The sequence below is a fragment of the Psammomys obesus genome, unplaced genomic scaffold (genome assembly GCF_907164565.1).
Source record: "Psammomys obesus unplaced genomic scaffold, mPsaObe1.curated_primary_1811, whole genome shotgun sequence".
In the NCBI taxonomy this organism is placed as follows: domain Eukaryota; kingdom Metazoa; phylum Chordata; class Mammalia; order Rodentia; family Muridae; genus Psammomys; species Psammomys obesus.
The window spans coordinates 475,702-499,309 of record NW_026590699.1 but is presented as its reverse complement, the minus strand read 5'-3'; the positions used below and the strand labels follow the sequence as shown (position 1 = coordinate 499,309).

The 23,608-nt window shown below is 42.1% G+C and overlaps 1 protein-coding gene and 1 non-coding gene across 2 annotated transcripts in view; one reads left to right on the top strand and one right to left on the bottom strand.

Annotated features, from left to right (window-relative positions):
• Mcph1 (microcephalin 1) overlaps nucleotides 1–23,608 on the top strand; it is a 195,804-nt gene that overhangs the window by 6,272 nt on the left and 165,924 nt on the right. The window contains exons 4-8 of the mRNA XM_055608491.1: nucleotides 11,956–12,043; nucleotides 14,987–15,101; nucleotides 15,839–15,979; nucleotides 18,335–18,424; nucleotides 20,481–21,599. Coding sequence (XP_055464466.1) covers nucleotides 11,956–12,043; nucleotides 14,987–15,101; nucleotides 15,839–15,979; nucleotides 18,335–18,424; nucleotides 20,481–21,599 — 1,553 coding nt within the window. The remainder of the gene's footprint in view (nucleotides 1–11,955; nucleotides 12,044–14,986; nucleotides 15,102–15,838; nucleotides 15,980–18,334; nucleotides 18,425–20,480; nucleotides 21,600–23,608) is intronic.
• On the bottom strand, nucleotides 2,656–2,787 carry LOC129677877 (small nucleolar RNA SNORA17). Its single transcript, XR_008720281.1, has one exon. It is a non-coding gene; the product is annotated as a small nucleolar RNA SNORA17 (small nucleolar RNA).

The following is a 23,608-nucleotide window of genomic DNA, read 5'->3' as shown; positions in this document are numbered from 1 at the left end:
GTTTAATCCAGACTCTAAATTACCCTTACCTTTAAAAATTTTTTATTACTATTTATGTATTTGTGTGTGAGTGTGTCTGTGCTTCCCAATATTAATTTGACTTTTATTTTTTGTCTCTTGTTTCATTGTGAATTTCACATCATGTACCCCAATCTCACTCAACTCCCTGTCCCCTCATATCTGCCCACCATCCTTGTAACCTCCCCCTGAAAAGAGGTAAAAAAATCTCATTGTGGAATCTGTGACAGTGTATCCCATAGTGTACCCTTTTGTCTACACTTTTTTTTTTTAAATAATAATGAAAAAGTGTATTTCTTTTAAAATGGAACTTTAGATGCAAATATTCTCATAGGGAAACCTGAGAAACCAAGTACTTCACACTAGAAATTCATCAGTATTTAAAAATCATTTGATAGTGTAAATACTACTAGGAAAAAAGTTTTCTCTTAATTTCGTCACAGCATTGATGAACACCTAGAGAGAAAATACCAAAGGCAACACAAAACAGACTATGACTGCAAAGACAAAAGCCCTTAAACATAGGAGCAAGCTGAATCTATCAATACACAGGGATCATATATAGTAACAGATTTACATCAGTAATGGAAGGTTTGCTTAATATTGTATGCCAACTCAATAACTAAGTTCACAGAGCATAAAAGAAAAGTTCTGTTTCAATAAATGCTTGTGATGCTATTTAGTATTTAAAACCAATTAAAGTAACTCTTAGAAAACTTGGAACATTGTAAAATTTCTCAGTTTGAAAAAGTGTATTTGCAAAAAATACCATATTAACAACATACAAAATGATAAAAGACCAAACAACTAAGCCTTACTGAAACCTCTTCTACATAAAAGTATAGTGAAAGTAGGAATCAATACAATACAGATCAAAACTAAATTAGATATCATTTTACATGTAAATGGCAAATTTAAGAAGTTTATACAATAATAATTTAGTTGGAAATTCATATATCTGTATTTTAGTCAATCTGATACTCATCCCACCCCTTCCAATTCCTCCCATCTCCTCATTACACTTTTTCTTCCCATAATTTCCTGTTCAGATACTCACAGGCACGATGAATCCATGTATGCAATGCTACATCATTTCCAGCAAATTATGTTTTACTGTAGCATTCTCACAATCTTTCTGTTCTTCCCTCAGGATCCTTGAGTGTTCAGCAAGGGTGTATGATATGTTCTATTTAAAGCTGAGACCTCCACACTCGTTAATTCTTTGCATCAGGACTAATTGAAGATCTTTTATAAATCATCATTTATTAGAGCAAAAAGACACATCATCAAAGATGTATCTTTGATGAGTGATGAAATATGCACTAATATAGAGGTATGGAGCTTAGGAAGCAGTTTAATACTATACCATTCAGCAGAATAACTTAGATGTTCCCCTGAGGACTATGACGTGTACAGTCTTGAATTCATGGCCAGTGATCAGGGTTGCAGATGAGTGTTCTCTTTATTTATTTAATTTTATATTAATTACAGTTTATTCACTTTGTATCCCAGCTGTAGCCCCCTCCGTCATTCCCTCCAAATCCCACCCTCCTTCCCGCCTCTCCTCCCATGCCACTGTCTAGAGGTCCTTCTCCCCTCCATCTGACCCTAGCCTATTAGGTCTCATCAGGACTGGCTTAATTGCTTGCAAATGTTCACTGTAATGACTCATTGGTCTGGTATGAAGTCTCTGGCTTCTGCTACTCTATCAGTACTGGGATCCTCTCAGATAATCCTGTTGTTGCCAAGTGTCATGGAGATCCTGTAGTTTTGTATCTGCAGGACTGGCCCCTTCATGCACTCTAGCAGTTCATCAATGGGGTAGATGTTGTGTTGGGTCAATTCAAAGCCCTGGATCTGGACTGAAAGGTATCTGTGCTAGTCAGCCCACCAGCTCTTCTGCTCTCACACCCTTGGGGCTGGCTCACCAGCAACCTCTGCAACCAGAGCCATCTCTACCCTGCTGCCCAGGCAAGGTGCAGGGCCCTAAGACATCAGTATGTCTCCGGGAGGTAGCCCAGACCAGGGGTATCTGCCTGGCCTTTGGTGGTAATAGATCCCTGCTGTTCCAGGGCCACAGACCCAGGTGTGGCCTCCAGTGGAAACAGGCCAGGACCCCAACGTGGTCACAGGTAGCATCACCGGCTACTCACATCAGGCTGTTCCTCATTACCCTCGAGTTTCCAGTTCTTCTCTTCATTGTGACACCATCTTCGTGTTTCTCTTTTTCTTCCATTTCTCCACTACTTACTTGTTCCTCTTACTGGTGCCTAGGTTCTATATGTGTCTAGGCTCATCACAAGAGTGGTCTCAGGAGTGCTATGTCTTACATTGTGGCACTAGTCTGCCCATAATGGTCTGCCCACTTGGCCTAGTTGGCAAACAGGTGGTTATCTCAGGGTAGCTCCCTGTCCTGGCCCCATGGCACTTGTCTGTTGGTTGTTCTGGTGGTCATCTTGGACTTGCTTCTCTCCCGGCCCTCCCCAATGGCCCTTTGGGGTTGTCTGTCTCAGGCTCATTGTTGCCCAGGGCCTGTGGTCCCAGGTGGGGTTTCTCTAGTCTCTGGCTTGCACCCTGTCCTGGGAGCCCATCCAGGCCTGCCTGGCCCCAGACTGGTGGCTGTCTCAGGCTCCAGGGAATGTCAGGCTACTAATCACTCAGATGTTCATTGGTCAGAACCCTGAGCACAGACACAGCCTCTCTCCTCTCTGCCACCTATTGACGCACATGTGACACAGTAGCCACACCTGCAGTGCCTCTAGGGACAGGAATTTGCCTATTTTCTGTTTTGTTTTTCTCTGTTTTTATCTATCTATCTATCTATCTATCTATCTATCTATCTATCTATTTATTTATTTTTGAGGCAGGGTTTCTCTGTGTAGGCTTGGCTGTCCTGGACTCACTTTGTAGACCTGGCTGTCCTCAAATTCACAGAAATCTGCCTGCCTCTTCCTCCCTGAGTTCTAGAATTACAGACATGCACCACTGCACCCGGCTAGAATTTGCCTCTTTTAATTGGCATATTGAGTTCAGGTTGCCAGACTTGGCTTGGGACACAGGTTATGACCCCCAAATCAGGATTAAAGACACACTTTATACAATACTAGGGATCAATCCAGGACTCTCTGCATACTAGGTGAATACTCTGCCAACCTAGCCATTACCTCTGCCATAGAAAGTGTCACTTTATATTAAAACAGTGTGACAAGGGCTGGAGCTATGGCTCAGTGTTAAGGACACAAGTTGTTCTTTCAGAGGACCCAGGTTCAGTTTCCAGCACCCACATGGTAGCCCCAAATCATCCATAGCTCCAGTTTCAGGGAGTCCAATGGCCTCTCATTACCTCTGTGAGAATGCACACACACGGTGAACCTACATATCCATGTTTGTAAAAGGTGGAACCAGTTTCCATGTACAAACATCTTAAGCTTGTTCTAGGATATATTTAACTAAATGTCTGTATGTATTGTTAAAGAGTAAAATCTAGTTATGTGTGGACATAAACAGGAATGCATAAAGGTACTTCCAGTTTTGTAAGTGGAATAAAAGATGAAGGAAAAATGTGGACCTTTGAGATGGGTCAGCTTGTAAGGACAGTGGGCACCAAGCCTGATGACCCGACCTTCATTCCCAGAACCCATGTGGTGGTAGGAGAGCACAGACCCCTGCTAGTTGTCCTCTGATTTGCATATGTGCATTAACCCTCCCCCCCATTAATAAAATTGGAAAAAAGATAAAGGTAATTGAAAGTCTGGATATAAGCACACAATATTAGCTAATTTCCAACAATGGCTCTAGAAACCATCTTTTCAATGGGATTAAGATGCCTTTGGGGTATCTGCCTTTCACAGTGAGCTGACTCCAGGCGGAGGACAAAGGTGAATGTTCCCCACTGCTGCTGTAGTCATTTTATTACAAGGACATTTCCCTTTTCCACTTTAGCTGGCCAGTACCTTTTTTGTTTTTGTTTGTTTGTTTGTTTTTAGGGGTTTTATTGTTGGTTTTTGACACAGGGTTTCTTTGTGTGGCCCTGTGTGGCCTGGCACTAGCATTGTAGACCAGGCTGGCCTTGAACTCACAGAGAACTGGAATTAAAGGTATGCTGTGTGGCCTAACTGCTTTTTACCTCTACTTAGTGCAGCAGAAAATATTTAGACATTGAGTAAATCTATTTTCTGCTTTTTTTTCCCCCCTCCTGCAGGCCAGAAGAGAACACCAGATATCATTACAGATGGTTGTGACCATGTGGGTGCTGGGAATTGAACTCAGTGCCTCTTGAAGAGCAGCCAGTGCTCTTAACGTTTGAGCCATCTCTCCAGCCCCTGTTTTCTGCTTTTCTGTTTGTCTCTTTTAATTGATCTATCAGTTTGGGTGGCAGACCTGACTTGCGGCACAGGTTGTGATCCCCAAGTTTGATAATAATCCCAGCCTTCCCAACTGGATGTGTGAGGCAAGGGGAAAAAAAAGCCTTATGTAATAGAGGGGCAGGAAATAGTATAACTGGTCTGATGTGACATTTTTATTTGATGTCCTTTTTCCAATCAGAATCAGTGTGACATCAAACCTTTGTATATATTACTGTTCTGTACATTTTTATTTAAATGCCAGAAATGGAGTTTTTAGCTCAAAAGGGCTAGCCCATTTTATTTTGTGGTATATGCTGCCAAATTTTCCTAGAAAGAATGCCTTAATTTCTACCCTTTCAAGTAATATAAAAAGATACATCTTCATTTGTAAGTTAAAAGTATTGTTTTTATTCCCATTTTCTTCCTAATTTTAAGAGGCTGAGCTGACCTCTGTTATGCTGACCACCAGTCTGGCTTCTCTTTTAGCTGCCCAGAGTCACAAGCTTTTCACTGACAGTGATCATGTGTGTGTGGGCTCTAGCTCTGTTGGACACAGCGCCTCAGATTGCAACAGTCTCCGGTGAAAATGCCTTTCCCTTTAGACAACAGAAACTGTTATATCCGAGGAAACAAATGATGAAGACAGAATAATTAAAGATCAACCTGGCTCTCGTCTGTTGGTTGAGTTTTCTGAAGAAGTTGATCAAGAGTTAAAAATTTAAATCCCTCACTAACAGAAAAAGCATTGAAATGCCTCAGTCAGCTGTGATCAGCCTGTTAAAGGAGCTCTAAGACTGTTGCAGGGCCAGGGCCTCAGCCTGGGGAGGGTTAGGGTCCTTGGGGGTCAGTGTGGCTGGCAAGCAGGTGGTGGTGCAAGGAAGGGGAGTTGTGAAAAACCCGCAGTGGCCACTCATCTCTCTGGAGCAGTGTGTGGTAGCTGTGCTCAGCAGTGCAGGCCCATGAGAGTCCTCTGGCTGCCCTTCGCAAAGTCTCCACATGCTTCTAATGAGTGCATCCTCTGGTTCAGGCTCATTGTCCTCTTGGAAGAGGAGGCTGAACTGTAGGATGCATTGGACTTACAGAAGTTATAAAGCAACTTGACATCTAATGCAGCGTGGGAAAGATGGTGCTGGCGAACTTCAGGTGGCTTAGCAGCACACTATGCTATTTTCCCAAGTGCCCTTCCTTTTCGTAATTACACAATTGCAATGGCTTTTTTTGTTTGTTTGTTTGTTTTTGTTTTTTGGCACCTAGTTCAGTAACGTCCAACAGTATATTATATCCTGTGTCCTGCAACACTTGAGGCTCTGGAGCCAGCCTGGGCAAAGATGGAAGCCAGTGTGCAGCTGCTCTGCTCTGTACTGCCCCTCACTGGGTACAACCTGGGTTCAGTGCCCAGAGCTCAGGCCCCAGTTCAGATCCACTTGTGTTTTCTCTGCTTAGAGACCCTCAAACCCTCCTTCCTGTGTTCTTCCCAGGGGGATTCCTTTTCAGCCAGCTCAATTTTCAGACACGGCTGCCCTTCCCTGTTCAACCCCTCAGTACCTAATGCGGTATGTCTACATTGAAGAATTGTGCACTGCTGCTTAGGCAGCTCATTGACTGGTGTGGGGGTGAAAGTCAGCAGTTTGGCGGAAGTGAAGGAATAGCATGGCTGGCCCAGGTGAGGAAGTGGGAAGTGACGGGTCCCTCATGAAGAAACTTTCCTAGTGGGAAGGAAGCGGCTGTGGCCTCCCCCAGCTCTGAAATAGCTATAGATGGTTAGCTCTCAGTGCTGTCTTGAAACATTCTTCTTGGCCACTAGATGGAGTACTAACGTTACCAATTTGCATTTCTGAAATGCAAACTAATAGAAATCTAATAGGAAGCATTTTCTGTTAATTATGTTGATGGAGTGCTAGATAAATGTGAGGACTTTTGTTATTGCTAGAGTTTGTTTAATTAGTTTTAATTTTGTCTCTGTGTATACATGCTCATGAGTTATCCAGGGAGACCTGAGGCATCAGATCTCCTTGGAATTGGAGTTAGAGCTGGTTGTGACCTGCCTGACATGTAGTCTGGGAATCAGACTATAGTCCTCTGAAAAAACATTACATTCCCTTAACTGCTGATCCATCTCCGAGACAAGGTCTCAGTTTGTAGCCTGAGCTGGCTAGAAACTCACTAGAATAGATCAGGCTGTCCTTGAACGCACAAAAATACACCTACCTCTGCCTCCCATGTGCTGAGATTAAAAATGTGTTTAACCATGCCTAGTTTAGTGCAAGTTTTTACCTTAACACAAATGTGACATGCAAGTCCTATGCCTAGATTTATGTTACACATTGTGTTTCATTTCAAGTGGGAACTAACTGAATTCTGAACCTGAGCTTTTACACCCTGTCACTCTGATTGATTGGTGAATTATTGAGATGCTTTATTGTAACGTTGGACAAAATGTGTCTTCTACAACTATATCACCTTGGTCAGTCACACAGTTTGTTGGTAGGAATCAAGGCTTTCCCCAAACCACCAGCTATAAACAATGTTTAGTAATTTTATAAACCTGGGCAACTAGTCTGTGAGCTAAACAACTTTTGTAAACCTGAAGGATCTCCAGGTCACTTGCTCTTCTGTTCAGATGAGTCCCAGCTGTCTCCCTCCTTGTGGTCTTCAGCAGAGCAAGCTGGTAAAACTACTCTTAAACTCATAACGGAATAGAAAAGAGACACATAAGAGACATTTCCCTCATGCTCATCTTTCACTGTTCTTGCTGGCTTTTCTTGTTTGTTTCAGTTTTTTTTTCCCTTTCATCTCCCACCTTCTCTCATTTCACCATGCAGCTGTAGCTCAGGCTGACCTTCAGGTTGAGCAGTCTTTTGCCTCCCCAGCGTTGAGGTCAGTACACCCAGCTCTTCTGTTAAGACTATTCTGAAGCTATGGGCTTCTGTAGGCTTAAATGATGGGTTTGTTTCTTAAAACCAGGTTTGTAAAAGTATAGCTGAAACTAAGAGTGGTGGCTCATGTCTGTAACACTAGCATATGGGAGGCTGAGACAGGAGGGTCACTGAGAATTCACGGCCAGATTAGCCTTTATAACTAGTTCCAAACAGCCTGGGGTACATTGTGAGACCTGTCTCAAAATATATCCATTTGAGTTCACAGATCAATGTGTTTGTCATAGCCACCAAATTCAAAATATAGGGGACTTATAACCCCCGAATAGTGCCTGCCCTTTGCAGTTAGCCTCCTTCTGCCTCTCCCTCACCCCAGAGCGGCCTCCTATCTAGATTCTGAAGCCAGAAGCCAGTTTCTTTGCTGTGGATTTCAGATAGATAGACTCTGCTAGAATGTACTGCTTGGTTTCCTTCACTCAGTGTGATGTTTTAGAGATTTCTCCATGTTTTATGCAGCAATAGTTTCCTTTCATTTGTTTAGCCAAGTAGTATCTATTGCATGTACATACCACGGTGCTTTGCCAGTGATGGAAATTTGAACAGTTTTCCATTTTTGGTTACTATGAATGAAGTTGTTATGGAGATTTGTGTTTGTGCCTTTCTGTGTTTTCATTTCTCGTGGTTTATTACCCAAACAAGGTGGCGGCATGGTTTTATGTTCCTACAGCAGTGTGAGCGTTCTTTTGTTCCATGCCTTCACCCACACTTGGGATTTGTCTATCATTTGAATTTAGTTGTTTAGAGTGGATATATAGCAGTCTCTCAGGTTCTAATTTACATACCATACAATTTTCTCAGTTAAAGTATACAGTTCGCTGCTTTTAAACATACTCAAAGAGCTGTGCAGCCATCTCCACAATTTTAAAGTACATGTACCTTGAACTGCAGCCTGTACCCTTTAGCTATCACTCCCCATGCGTAAAGCCTCAGCAACTGCTAATGTACTTTCTGCCTTTGTATTTTCCAGTTCTGGGCATTTTGTATAAGTGCTTCTTGCAAGTTCCATCACGTTTTTATTTTCTTCCTTTTTCTGATCAAATAATGATTGTATGGATGAATACATGCACATACACATATGCACAAACAAGGAAAAGCCTCAAGCAGAATTTCGGGTGTAGCTTAGGTGCTTTTCCTTTGCTGTGACAAAAATACCCTGACAAAAGCAATTTAAAGAGAAAAGGTTTGCTGAACTCACAATTCCAGGTTGTGGTCCATCGGAGCAGTCAGGTCATAGCAGTGGAGGGATGAGTGAATTGGTTCTATTATGTCCCAAGAGCAGAGAGCCATGACACATACATGCTAGTGCTCAGCGCCTCCCCATTTTCTGAGTCCAAGATCCATAACTAAGCTGTAGTCAAGATAATTCGTCAAGGACATTCTCAGGGGTTAGCCTTAACCTAAATAATTTCCAGAGCTGTGCCTGGAGGCCCTTTGTGGACATTAACTAGTGTTTGTTTTAAGATTTGTTTATTTTTATTTATGTGTGAATGCCTGCTTGTATGTATGTCTAGCACATGCATGCAGTGACCATAGAGGCCAAAGAAGGCATCAGATCCCTTCAACTATAGTTGCAGATGGTTTGATGGTTTGAGTCAGCATGCCCAGTTCCTCTGCAAGAACAGTAATGAGCCATTTCTTCAGCCACAGGAAATGTGTTTTTAACCAGTCTCCCTCAGGGTGTCCTGCTCCCACAAACACTTATGCATTCCTTGCACACAAATGTACTTTTTCTTTTACGCCAGTGTACATGATGAATTTTGTTAAGCCACTGGCCTTGCTTCCAGTCCTAATAGGAAGTAGGTAGTTGGCTCAGTTCTTGTCATGGTGTAGCTCTTCCCTTCCCTGAGCGCTGCCTGCCATCCCTGTGTTTTTCCAGTTGTCTCACATTTGTCTCACGTGGACCTCGGGCCTCCATCCTGGTGGTAGGGGAGTGTGCGTTTCTAACCCATGTCCAGACCTGTTCCCCTACTTGTCTGTCCTGCCCCTGACTTTGTAGGCTAGAGAGAAACTGGAGTCCTTGACTTCTGCAGCTATGCTGGGCTGGGGCTTTCCTTTTTTGTTTGTTTGTTTGTTTACCTTCCTCAGGCAGTTCTTATCTGCTCCTTGTTTTTTGTTGGTCTGTGTCCTTTTTGTTTTCTTTCTGTTGTTTTACCCAAAGGTCAAAAACAAAGTAGCTCAGCTATGTCCCCAGCCCTCTTGTGCCTGCACGGTTCCTGTGAACCTTCAGTGGCTCCTACCCTAGTACTACAGTGCCCTTGGTTACTCTCTCATCCTTGGAAATTATTCTTTCAGTGGCCTGTCTTGTGATACCCCCTCCCCACCCATCTCTTCTTAGAGCCCACAAGCATAGGAGGCTGGCTTTTGAGCATGGCATAAAGTCCTCATGGGACCAGAAATCTTTGTGGGATGGTTTATCCTAACTATGATTATCTGCCTCATCTTTCTCAGTGCAGTGGTGGTGTATAGGAAAGTTACTGACTTGTTTTAAATGTTGATTTTGTATCTGCTACTTTGCTGGCAGTGTTTATCAGCAGTTTCATGGTGGATGGAAGCTTTCTGGCCCCTTGGGTATAGGATCATACCTTTTACAAATAAGAACACTGAATTCTTCCTCTCCTATTTGTGTCCTTTGTATTTACTTCTCTTGGTAAAATTTCAAGACTTCTTTTGAGACAAGTTCTCATCATGTAACTCTGGCTGACCATGATCTCACTGAGAGCTGGGATTAACAAACAGTGTGAGACAGCGGCATATCTGGCTTTATTGTTTGTATCCTTTCACTTGCAGTATTTGCATGCTCAAGTGGGAGTGGCTTGTAATAAGATGGAGGTGTCATTCCTTCCTAATGGATTGGGGGATTTGGATCATGAACTACCTATAGATAGGTAGAAACAGCCACAAGTTCTGGAGAGGCTCACCACACACATTGTAATACTTAGTCATTTCTCTAACTGCAGTTATTCAGGAATAGTAAAGCTGGGATAGTATGGTAGATATAAAGACACTAGTTACTAAGGTCAGGAATGGAAAGGGAAATAGACTGAGGAGTAAGGATAGGGATGAGAATTAGATTAAATGAGGGAAGATAATGAGTGAAAAGTAGATGGAAAGGAGAAACCTGGTTACTGCTAGGTTCTACAGTAGAGAGATTAGTACAGCTACAGGTTAAAGTTAGGTAGAAAGTGGAGGGGATAGAGAAGAGAGAAGAAACGCGATAGGAATAAGAAGAGCGACCAGGCTATATGTAGAACCATTACAATCAAGTAATACCAAAATCCATACAAGACCATTAAGACAAATTATGCAGGCTGGAGAGGTTAAGACCACTGACTTTTCGTATGGAGGAACTAGGTTCAATTTCCAGTATCCACAAGGCAGCTCACAATTGTCTCTGTATCTATGGATACAAGGCAAACAAATGGTGCACAGATAAACATGCAGACAAATGTTTATACCCATAAAATAAAATAAAAGTAAGTGTAAAAAGATATTTATGCAAGAATGAAAATTGAAAAAGACAAAGAGAAAGTCATGTTAAAATTATCATCGTATCTGTCAATATTTCTACCTTGGTGGGTAGAGCTCCTTTCCCCATGTGGTGTTTCATGTAGCAGACTACTGAAGAAAGACAATGTGCAGCTTGTTATGATTCAAGCTTTTCAACCAGATATGTGGGTATCCAGTGCCCAGAGAGTTCAAAAGAGTACCTTTGGGATTGAGTTTCTGCACTTCTGCCAGGAGATGTCACACCTTCCTGTGTCTTCCCAAACTCTGGTAGGAATGTTTCTGTTGGGAAATTTCCATGTCATTGTTCCACATGTGCTGGCTGGCTGGTGACACTGCCCCTCTGGTTTAGTCCAGGTTATGTGCAAGGTACTAGGGTGACCATACCTATGCCATTGTTTGCCGTGTTGGCTGATTTGTTCTTAATACCTGGGTTCTGGCTACCTCTGTTCCTCTCTGCTTCCATGGTCTCCTAGTTTTAGAGCAAGCCAGTGGTTTCTTGGTTCTGAACTGGGCAGAAAATTTTCAGTGTTCTTGGTCACCTGTGGGGTTTGGATGGTACTTCCTTCTTGGTATTGCTTCCAGGGTACCCATGAATAATGTCACCTTCAGGCTTGCTCTGGTGTGTGACATACCAGCCACTGTCTCCACAGCTTTTTGATCCTGAGTCCATCAGCCTGGATATATATCTAACTCCTGGTTGTGTCTCAGCAGAGTGCCCTATCTCTCTAGCTCGATGGTTTCTGCATCAACATTGTAGGGAGTAAAGGGAGGGGGTGCTGATTTTGTTTTGGCAGGGCTTGGGATTGAACCCAGTGTGTCACACTTGCTATACAAACACCCTAACATTCTGTCAATCACTTGGGGCATTCTTGAAAATCATCTCCCCAAGTGCTTGGATTATAGGCATGTACTAATATGACTGACTCTCTTCTGCTTTTGCACTGGAAAGAGAAGACCATGTAAAGAAGACTTTGGAAAATCGAATATTTATTGACTTGTATTTTGCATTATATGTATGTATATGTGTATATATATTATTGCAAAAACATTAACTTTGAGCCTTCTGCCTGACACATAATGCAGTTTTCATGTTGTGTGTATATAGTAAAGACAGTTACTCACTGGATTGCCTTGACTTCGTTCTACAGATGCAGAATGGCTGGAGCTCATGTCGATGAATCTTTGTTCCCTGCAGTGAATACTAATGAAAACCTACCGAGCCTAGTTAGAAGAAAAGTAAGTATGCTATTTTAGTGTAGATGGGATATTATGAATTTTTGCTCCCTTGAGTATCGTAAGGATGCTTTTGAGCTTATTGCTCTTCTCACATAAAATCTCCAGTCAACTGTAGAGTTCTTAGCTAGCTTATGAATACTTTGATGTAATCTATAGGAAATGGAGGAGATTGTAGTTAGCCTTGGGAAATTAAAACTTGCCCAAGACTAGGTAGGTACCCTTCAGGTGCTTTGGATTTCTTTTTTGTTAATTTTTTTATTTCGTGTGTTGTATGTTTTGCCTATGTGTGTGTCTGTGCACCACATGCAATCCTAGTACTCATGGAATCAGAAGAGGGCAGTTAATCCCTGGAGCTAGATTTGCAGGTGGTTGTGGGCTGCCAAGTAGGTGCTAAGGATTAAACCCAGGTCTTTCTCAAGAGCAGTCTGTGCTTTCAACTGTTGAGCCATCTCTCCAGCTGGCTGCTGCTTCTTTAAGTATAGTTCACTGTGAAAAATCAAAGCTCCTTGTTCTCACATAAGAACCACTGTTAGAGTTGATGACCTAATTAAGGTGGACTCAGAGAACTGTATACTTTGTACAGAGTAAAAGAAGTAGCTGTGCGCTACTAGTTCATAATATATATCCTCCATGCTTACCACAGTAAGCCTGGTGCCAGGTAGTGAGAACAAAGTTCCCCCAAGACTTCTCCACACCTCCCCATCTGATGCTAGGAAGTTCTTGTTCTGTGATACGCTAAAGTAAAGGGCTTAGAAAAACATCGATGGGATGTGCCGTTTTCATTTACCAAACTTAGTAAACTCAGGCACATCAGGCGTCTCTGATGTTTCTTCCCTCTGTCACTTCAGCTTGAATAGTGACCTGTGTAAGAGGCTTCAGAGCTTACTATGTGCTAGTACATGTACCTGCTGTGCCGAGTGTGGCTCTGCCGAGCTAGGTGCTGAGTTTGCTAGGATGCCTTTTCTTCCCCGCTTAATAGTATAGTTTTGATCATGTTAATTTTATCTCATGTTGCACATTGTGTGAAGGCCTTTCCTGTATGTATGTATCGCAGATATGAAGCGTATTACATAGGAGATGTGCATTTAATTCTTGTGCCCACAAACACAAGTGCAATTGTTGGCTCATTGTGCCAGTGATTAGATTTGGTGCTTTCATCAATGGTGTGCAAGTGCACCTCTTTCTTGCCCAAAGCTGCTGTATTATCTTTAAACTTTGCCTAGCCTGATGATAGTCACTATCAGTACACTTACCACTTCTTTTTTTTAAGATTTATTTATTTATTTAATATGTATACAATATTCTGCCTGCATGTGTGCCAGTGCACCAGAGGAGGGCACCAGATCTCACTATAGACGCTTGTGAGCCACCATGTGGTTGCTGGGAATTGAACTCAGGACCTCTGGAAGAGCAGACAGTGCTCTTAACCTTTGGGCCATCACTCTAGCCCCACTTAGCACTTCTAAAAGCCTTCCTTTTTATCCTTTTTCCAAATGCATTTGCAAGTTAGACATGACTTGAGAAACATTGCTTTATGCGCTTGGAGGGCAGTTTTTGTGTTCTCCCTCTCCCTCTGCCCCAGCCTGCCCATGGCTTGCTGCTCAGGAAACAGTTTAAACACACTCATTATCTGTTCCCTCTGTCTGGATCGTGCTCCCCTCAAGTGCATTCAGCAGGCTCGGGTTCCAGCTTTTCTGCGGCTCTGTGTAGATGTCTCATTACCCACCAGCACTTGCTAGTGTCCGTTGCAGAAGTAGGTCCTTCTGCTTTTGGCTATTGCCCTGGTTCTGTCAGTCTCACTTGGTGACCTGAGTTCCAAGGTGCTGTCTGGATTTGGAAGCATTGCTATTTTGAGATTTTGTGAGTCTGTTTTTTTTTTTTTTTTTTTTTTTTTTAAATGCACTGAACCCCAGTATTCAGGTCACAGAGTGGAACCTTTTTCCCATGCTCTTCCCTCCTTCATGGGAAGAGGACTCCAGGCAAACTGCTAATCCTCCTAACAGAACAGTGTGGACACGCTGCACAGACTGTCCTGCTGTCTAAAGGCAGCACTGTTAGTGTTTACACTGTGAGCCTGCTGAACTGACTTCCCAGCATGTGCTGGTAGAACCTAGTCATTTGCTAAGGCTGTTCCCTGTCACTCCTCACTCTTGTGCCAGCTCTCACAGGCTGAGGACCAGTGCCTGACACAAAGGACTGTGCCTGACAATGACCAAGTGCCTAAGTGACCCAGCAAGTCAAGAACAAAAGTGGGACATGCAGCTGCAAGGGCCAGAAGCAGAACGCTTTCAAGATTAGCAGCAGCAGTGAAGATAATGAAACGATGATTCATTTCTTTAGTAACTGGAATAATTGCTTTGGTGTTACTGTGTGATTGGAGTGAAGATGATCTGAGAATAGCTGAGTGCCAAGGCTACTTCTGGGACCCTTCTTGGCTGCTGAATGCTGGAAAAATAGCTCAGAAAATGATTATTTTACAGTATACACCCTTTTACTTAGTCACATAAATTCTGTAAACTCTATAAAAGTAATGTCTCAAATAAATATTGCCAACTCACAACAGTATAATAAACAACTTATTAGAAAATTCTTTTAATTTTGATATCATTAAAGTTACCAAAATTGTATAGGAAGGGCTTTTCTCCCATTTTAAAAACAATCAGTAGTCATAGGGACTGGAGAAATGTTTCAGCAGTCAAGATCGCTTGTAGAGAACCTTGCTGAGTTCTCTTCCCAGGTCCTACATGGTGCCTCTCAACCATCCCTAGCTCTAGTTCCAGGAGCTCTGACACCCTCTTTTGTCCTCTTTGGGCATCAGACATGCATGTGGTATACATGCATAAATGCAGGTTAATATTTATCCACATAAGAACAAGTAAATCTTTTAAAATAAGCAAAGAACACCGTACACCACCATTAAAGTTTATGTTCTTTTTTCTCTAGCACAAGTGTATGCAGCCCAAGGACTTTATTCCAAAAACACCAGAAAATGACAAAAGACTTCAAAAGAAATTTGAGAAAATGGCTGAAGAGCTACAAAAGCAAAAAACAGCTCTAGGTAAGCCAAGTCCCACTTGCCTGACAGCTACAGGTATAGAGGCTGCAGCGGCTTGCAGGGAGGCAGGAGGGCACAGCATGTGGTCTGCTCACTTAGACTGAGTTAACTGACAGAGCCACTGGGAAAGGCCCTCAGATGATCCACATAATTCATTAAGTCAGTAGAATTGTTATCTGGGGCAGGAGTACAGGAGGAAAGCAATCTCAGTTCTTTAATTTTTGTCTTACCTAATGTCTGATCTTTTTGTTTCATTATCCAGGCCATACAAATTGCAGACAATATTTGCTTTTAATGCTATAGGCAAAAACCTTGGGCTCACTTCCTGTGGTTAAATTCATGTGTGGGTTGGGGTGGAAGATGAGCAGTGTTTAGTAGGACTACTCTCTGAAACCTAGATATGAAGCAAGTTTTAGGAGCAAATGCACACTCTGCCTTTCTGGCTTCTTGCTAGTTGTGTCACTTCCCTGTGACTCAATGGCTACCTCTGTAAATGAGGATGCCTACACCTATTATGTGTAGAGCCTGGGTACAGTTTTAATAATCCATACCACTTGCTGAGAGAGCTCAGCAAGGCTCAGCTGGCAGCTAGCTGTACTGGCAGTGCCGTAGTTCATGGTGGGAGTAATACCATCTCAGAAAGAGAGAATGGCACTGAAAGGGAGCAGGAATGCATTGGGGTGGAGGTGGTGTTAAAGGAATTGAGCTGGTAAGGTGTGAAAGTTGAACTTTTTTTTCAGATGACGGTATTCCTATCCTCCTGTTTGAGTCTCCTCGCTCACCTGCATGCAGTTCCACAGTTCCCATTAGGAGTCACGAGAGCACGATGAAGAAGAGACTGAAAGAGATGAAGGAGAAGAGGGAAAATCTTTCCCCTACCTGTAAGTGATGACTTTATAAAACGAGAAATATTGTTTTTGATCTCTGCCTAGATGGTTGTTTTCCTTTTTGCTTAAGGTCAGTGTCTTTGCCTAGATATTTTTAGTGCTTCCTGATTTCAGTACTTAACTTCAGTGGAGACCGTTCTAGTATTATCTTCCAGAAGAAATGTGCTGGGTTAAGACTGGGACCCATGTGGAAGAGATGAGTGTTTTTATTCCCTTCTTTCAATTCCTTCATCATTTCCAGTATCTTAATATTTCTTTTCTCATTGAAAAGGAGCTGGAGAAATGGCTCAGAAATTAAGAGCGCTTGCTACATTTACAGAGGACTGAAGTTCGGTTCCCTGTACCCACATTGGGTAACTCATAACTGTTTACAACTCCAGCTCCAGGGGAACCAATGACCTCTTCTGGCCTCTGTGGGAACCTGCATACATGTACAATACACACACACACACACACACACATAAATAATAATAAAAAAATCTTTACAGAAATAAAATTTAAAAATTAAGCTAATCAGGTCTCTTTTAAAAGAAGGGCACTTAATTATCAATTTGTGCTTTACTTTGTTTTTGTTTTTTAACTTTAGTAAGTGTATTACTTAAGTAATAAGCACATTTTAATAAAATAATTAACAATGTAGCTAAAAAAAATCTTGGCTTCTACCTACTTACATGCAAGCCTTTCCCAGGTAGTTTTCAGAGGACCACTGATGTATGTGCAGTTGGAATGGTACAGGTGTGTTTCTGTGTAGGGTTGTAGTTTATTTTTACTTAATTTGGATCATATAGTACACTTTTTGTTTGTTTGTTTCTCTTTAATTGTTGTTTTTGAGACAGGTTTCTCTGTTGTAGCCCTAGCTGTATGGCCTTGAACTCAGAGATCCAGCTGCTTCTGCCTCCCAAGTGCTGGGATTAAATGCATTTGCCACCATGCCTGGCACATCATACACATTTTTATTAACCCCTTTCTTTCACTTGCTACTGTTCCAACTATATTAGACTCATGTGCATCTTGGGCCCGTAAGACAAGCTCTGTATCAGCCAAGGTAACAAATAAGACTTAGACTGAACTGTAGCCTTTACTAGACACCATCAGACTTTTGTTCAGAGCAAGCAAAGGATGGAGGTTAAAGCAGACACATAGCTCTGTCCCACATGGACGTCCAGATTGATTAACGTGTGTAAATCTGAGTCCAAGATTTGAAAGCCAGGTGTGATGGTGCATGCCCATAATCCTAATGCTCAAAAGGTGGAGGCAGAGGACCACAAGAGCATCTGTGAGAGCAGCCTGAGTTCATTTAGAAAAATGAGCCTGTCCCTCTCAAAAATCAAAACACAAATGCTCCCTCCCCCCCAAAAAAAAAACTGTTACAAAACTAAAATGTGAAAATAAAAATCTCACCAGGTAAAAGGGCTGAGGCTGTGTAGTTCAGTTCTTGCCTAGTGTGCACAAAGCCAGACTCAATTCCCAGCGTCAAAACAAACACGCAGCCTCAGTATATGAGGGCTTCTTCCCACCCACACCTCTGTCTAAATGTCTTTGTTTTCTTTAATAAGTTTTCCTGGGGAAACATCCTGAGTCTGTTTTAAAAAAATGACTTTAGAAGCTGGTTCAGTACGTCCCAGAAACCTGTGTTGGGAGGCTCACAGCTACTTGTGACTATAGCTCAAAGGGATTCCACTGCCTCTGCTGTTCCTGCACACACACAAACACACACACACAACACATGAACACATAATTAAAAATAAATTAAAAACATATCTTTAGGTATTTTTGTTTTATTTTTGTCAACTGACGGACACCCTTTGAAGATAGCACCTAGAGCCTCATTTATTAAATCATTGATGTTCTAAATATTTTCTGTGAAACTTTTCTCACCTGCAACACTGTTAACTTTTGGGGGACAGTTTCTTGTTGTGTACACTCTAAAACAGTAATATCCCTCCTCCACCTTGTGCTAGATATCGCCATGTCTACAACTGTATTGGAGTCCTACTTGGAAGTAATATTAGGAACTTCCATGGTTATCAAACAAACTGAATACATTCATTTAATTTGGGTTAAGCTTCAGACAAGTTGAATTTTCAAACTTCCATCTGAAATATGATTCTGGGAATTAGTGTTTTCGGGGCAATGATTGATTCATTTTTCTCATTCTTATATCTACAGTATACTTTATGTAATTTATATACCTGTATTATATTAACCTTAGAATATAGTTAAGAGTAATAGTTAAGAGTAATTGAATGTGTATATGGGATCAGGAGCAGAATGTGTAGGCATGCTGTGGTCCCTGTCCAGTAGGAAGTTCTGCTGTCGAATTTCAGTTGCATGTCATTGTTTTACCAGCATCCCAGATACTCGAACAGTCTCAACAGAATCCAAATATCACTCTGTGTGAAGCATCTTTGAATGTTTCTCATCAATCTTTCAGTTCAGGTAAAATTGGTTTTGTTTGTTTTTTGTGACAGTTATGATTTGAAAAGTGTGCATGTGCGCGTGCGTGCGTGCGTGCGTGTGTGTGTGTGTGTGTGTGTGTGTGTGTGTGTGTATGTGTGTAGAGCCCTGGCTACCATGAGACTTATCATAGAGACAGACCCAGCTGGGGTGTGTATATATGTCTGTTTGTCTGTCCACTCACACTTGCACTGTTTCAGATAGACTTGTACTGTAGAGCCCTGGCTGCCATACTTAGCATAGAGAACTTAGCATAGAGAAAAACTGGCTTCCAACTCAGAGCAGTCCTCATGTCTCCTTCTCTTTGAGTGCTGAGATTACAGATCACCACACCCAGCTTTCATGTTTATTTCTAAACCCTCAAGTACTAAGTGAAACTATAACTCATGTTTCTTCTTGAGACTTGGTATTATGGTGGAATTGATACATGGAAAGCCAGGATCTCCTGCTTGAAGTCTGTAGGCCCCTTCCTGGGGATTTGCAGGGGCGGGAGTTTGCTGTGGAATAAGTTGCTCGTTTCTGGAAATCCTTGTGACTATGTATGAACTGATAAAATGCAGTGTAAACCTCAAGTTAGCACTAAAGAGGAATCATTTCATGTTTAACCCATGAAGTATATTACTGAAGAGAGTCTGTGTGGGAACCCTTGACCTTTCTTCCATGTGTCTAGCTCCTTATACTTTTCTCATGAAGTCTGAGGAACCCTAGAGAACTGTGTTCAAAGGTGCTTCAGATGCAACAAGAGGAAACCGAGCTGAGGTGTCATCCTATCAGTGTATGCTGTATTCTGGCAGTTTCTTCTGCATGTTTTGAGATTATTTACCCACTTATCTTCTCATTTTCTGCTCAGACTTGTCTCTCATGGTTTGGAAACAATGGTGCTAGCAATACTGACTTCATTTTCCCTGCACTGTTCTGGGTCTCACTGTATCAACACACACCCCCCAGGTCTCAGTGAAGTTGGTTGTATCCCTAGTGCCATTTTACCAGAGAGAAGACCAGGACATAGGAAGCCAAGTGGGTTATGCAAGATTCTGTGGTTGTGAGTGATACAGCCAGGCTTCTGACTTAAGTACTCTGAGAATTTATGCTTTTAATGATGTGCCATACTGTGTCATGGCCTTCTGTGACACACAAGAAGTGATTCATGCATTCAGTTGCTAAGGGTAACTCTCACATATCACTCCAGCTACTGCCTTCAAAGCACGTCCGCACAGGCCCAGTGTCAGGTTGGCCTTTTCTCCTTCCCTTCCCAGAGCACAACATCAAGGACTGTGTGTCTTGGTTGACTCTGCTCTGCTCTGCTCTTTTAAAGTTGAACTCTCGTTGCATCACGTGGAGGTTAGAACCCCAGCATTGCCTCCAGATTGTACGTTTTCTCTAAAATAGAAGCCCTCAGCCAGCCAGCACTGTGCTAGTGGAGAACCAGGTTGAGTGATGCCCACAAATTCCCAGATGAATGGGAAGTGGTGACTGCCCTCCAGGACCTCATAGCATAATGAGAGGACAGGGAAACTTTTGCTGTGTTGTGGGAGGGTATAGCCATGTGACCTGACAGGGTCAGGGGATTCACAGGTGACACTGGCACTCAGATGGTTTTGAAGGCTGAGTTGTATATACCCACAGTGAAATGTGGCAGAAAGATGGGGCCTAGTGTGGGGAGCCTGGAGACTTGGGTGGTGGGCAGTTTAACATTACTCCTGAGGAAAGCACAGGCTTCGTAGGAGCTCAGAATATTGAGGATCCCACATGGTTCATTTGAAATATAACATCAGGACTTGCCAGAATAACAGGGGCCAGGTAGAGGCAGCAGAGTTCTATTTATCAGGGGAAATGTTTTATAGAAGCCTAAAGCCCAGCCAAACATGCTGGCATACACCTTTAAAACCCATCCAGGATTCAGAAGGCAGGGACAGGTGGTTATCTTGAGTTCCAGGCCAGCTGGGCTACATAGTGAGAGTCTCGTCTTTAAAAGAAAGCAAGGTACTTTATGGTCAGCTGCACAAAGGTTAAAGGTGGTTTTTATTGCTCTCTCCAGATGATTCCTTTGCCAGTCATTCTCACTCATCTTTTGATGCTCTCTGTGGCGATGAGGAAAGGAGCCTGGGAAGTTCTTCCAATGAGATGGCCATGAAGGCATGCCATTCCTCACCTGCATTGAGGACCAGCAGTTTTTATGGTTTGGCGTCACCCAACTACCTCAGTCAGCCATGTTCTCAGCAAGCTCTAGCCAGTCTTTCAAAGGAGGGTATCAGCTGGCAGAAAGATGCTGCAGGTACTGTAGCTGATGTGGAGAGAAAGCAGTCTGCAGATGTGCCTCAGGGGATGCCTGATGAGAAGCACTGTCTGTCTCCTCCAGTGTCTACTGGAGAAAAACGCTTGGCATATCCAGGACCCAAGACTTCATCAGCAAAGAAAAAAAGGTCAGTGGACTTGGGTTCGACTCCAAAAGGAAAACTCAAGAAGAGATGCAATAGAAAGGCTGACCTTCCACTACAGCTGTTCAGCTCTGACCAGAGCCTACAGTTCACACCTGAGCCCATCCCAGGGACTCTTGATATTGGGGCGTCTTCATATGAGGACTACTTTTCCCCTGATAATCTCAAGGAGAGAGATTCAGAGAGACTTTCTTCTGAGACTCAGCCACTAGCAAGCTCTCTGTTCCACTGTAGAGGGCTCTCAAAGTGGGAGCGAAAAAACATACTGGAAATGTGTGATTTTACTTGCATTGGTGAAAAACCGAGATCCATCAGCATTACTGACTTAATTTCAACAAGCACTTCTAGTCTCGAGAAACTTGACAAGCAAAAAGTGAGTACAGCTTCTAGTTGCATGCCTTTGGTGGGAACATCTGCTAACAACAGCCCAGAGCATTGCAGGCAGCCTGGCCCTCAGTGGAGGGAAGACACAGGCCCAGTAGGGAGCACCCGCCCTGATGGCATGTACAGTCCTGCTCATCGCATCACACCCTTGAAAGGAGATCGAATGGAAGCAAGAGAAGCAATTGATGTTAAAGGCTCCCCTGAAGAAGGCATCGCCCCTCCTGTGTCAGCTTCTCCTGAAGGCAAAGCACATAGCAGTGATCTCAGTTTTGGAGCAAGTTGTAATGTAGAAAAGTCTGAAGAAGAAAAGAACGCATCCACAGGACGTAGTGAAAGTATGTGAATCTCATTTCCGAAGGATTTTTGTTCTGCCAGTATGTAATACTGTGTTCATATTTTAAATGTCACCTATTTTATTTTATTTTATTTTTTTTATTTTACTTTATTTTTTTAATTTTAAAGACACATGTGTTTGATATTTCCCAATGATGTTCTTTAGGATTAGGTGGCAGGCCCTAAGCTTTCTCCCTGAATACACTTCTGTAGGCTGAGTCCTGTGGATTAAAAGAAACAGTAATGCTTGCTTTAAATGGTTGATTCATCCTTCCTGTGTGCTTGACTGTTCAAAGACATGACTGCTAGAGGAATTATTTTATTTTATTTAGGTTCATTTAGCAAGGGGTACAGTAAAGAAACTGCCAAATAATCATTCCATATAACTAGGGAAGGTTTTTCTTGTAAGTAAGAAAGAAGCATCCAAAAACATCTGGAAGAGAAAGAAAAGCAGACTGGACGTGCCCACGGCTCTCTGCAGAGAAGGGAGGACAGAGACAGAGATAGAATGAGAGAGAGAAAGCACAAAGCAAGAGTGGTGAGGGAGCAAGAGGACAGCAAGAGATAAAGGAAGGAAAACTGAGAATTGCAGGAGTGCCTGGGGCCCGGAGCTTTAAATAGAGCTAGGATCCAAGGTGAGAAGGGCCAGGATGCTAAAGTAGGAGTTTTATGCTTATGAATAAGAACTGAGGGAGCCTGGCAGTCAGGAGGGGCTTTGATATGCAGCCACAGGTATATGTCAGAGGAACCATATGTCCTTTCTGGCTCCTTTTGGCTGATGGGAACTGGTTTCACAAGTTCCTGAGGAATGCTACTTTTTATCTAACCACCTTGTATAGTCCAGGTTGAGCTGGCTGTAGAATCAATTTTGGACCAAGTCAGTGGGCTTGCCCTTTTGAGTGGAGGGAGTGGAGGGTACCCTTTGGAGCTGGTATGTTTTCTTCTGTAGAGCTCTAGAGAGCATCAGCCATAATTTTGCCAACAAAAAGTATGAAAAAGAAACTTCTGAAATTTGTCATCACTATTTACTTTTGAAGAAACTTTAGGCAATGTTAAATAAGAACAGATATTTTTAGAACATTTTGCACAATTAAGAATTTGGTTATAGGGCTGGTGAGATGGCTCAGCAGTTAAGAACACTGGCTGCTCTTTCAGAGGTTCTCAGTTCAATTTCCAGCAACCACATGGTGGCTTACAACCATAAATAAAGGGATCTGATGCATACAACACTCCTCCATTTAAAAAAATACAAAAAAAAAAAAAAATTTGCTTATAGATCTCTCTCTGGCCCTCAAGTATTTGGTGTGGCTTTGCTTTCTGCTTATTTGGCTTTTAAGACTGTCATTCTAATAGGTTTATCTATTCCTATCTATAATTATAATTATTAAAGTGATTATTTGTTGAACAATGTAATAATAAGCCATGTGACTATAGGAATTTAGGCATGCATATCAAAAACATCAACAAATTTTACAATCAAAAGTGAAACTTTAGTCTTTGACTATTACTTAAAATTTGCACCAAACTGACTTGTCATCATTTCTACACTTGAGGTGGCTTTAGCCACTATTGCTAGGACAGATGTGTTGGGGTGAAATAATCACAGATCTATCTCTTAGTATAAACTAAGCTCACTTAGTATATCTCAGTATAAACTCACCCAAATCTGCTCAGAACATCAATTTAGTGATTTTTTTTAGATTCTAATCTGATGAATAGCTTGACTTTTGAATAATTTATATTATATTCATAATAGTATTTTGTTATATCAAGATTAATGTGTTCTCAAAATATATAAAATCACATTGACTCCAGAAAATATGAAAGAGTATAATATTTTGGTATTTCAGAATATCCTGTCTTGAGTTCTGAGTTTTTGTATTTTTTATAAAACACTTGAATATTATATATGTAAATATAAATTAAGTGGAACACAACTGGTTCAAGACAGGCTGGCATGCCCTAAACCCCAGCCTTGCAAGTGTGCAGGCGTTAGAAACAGGTGTATTTC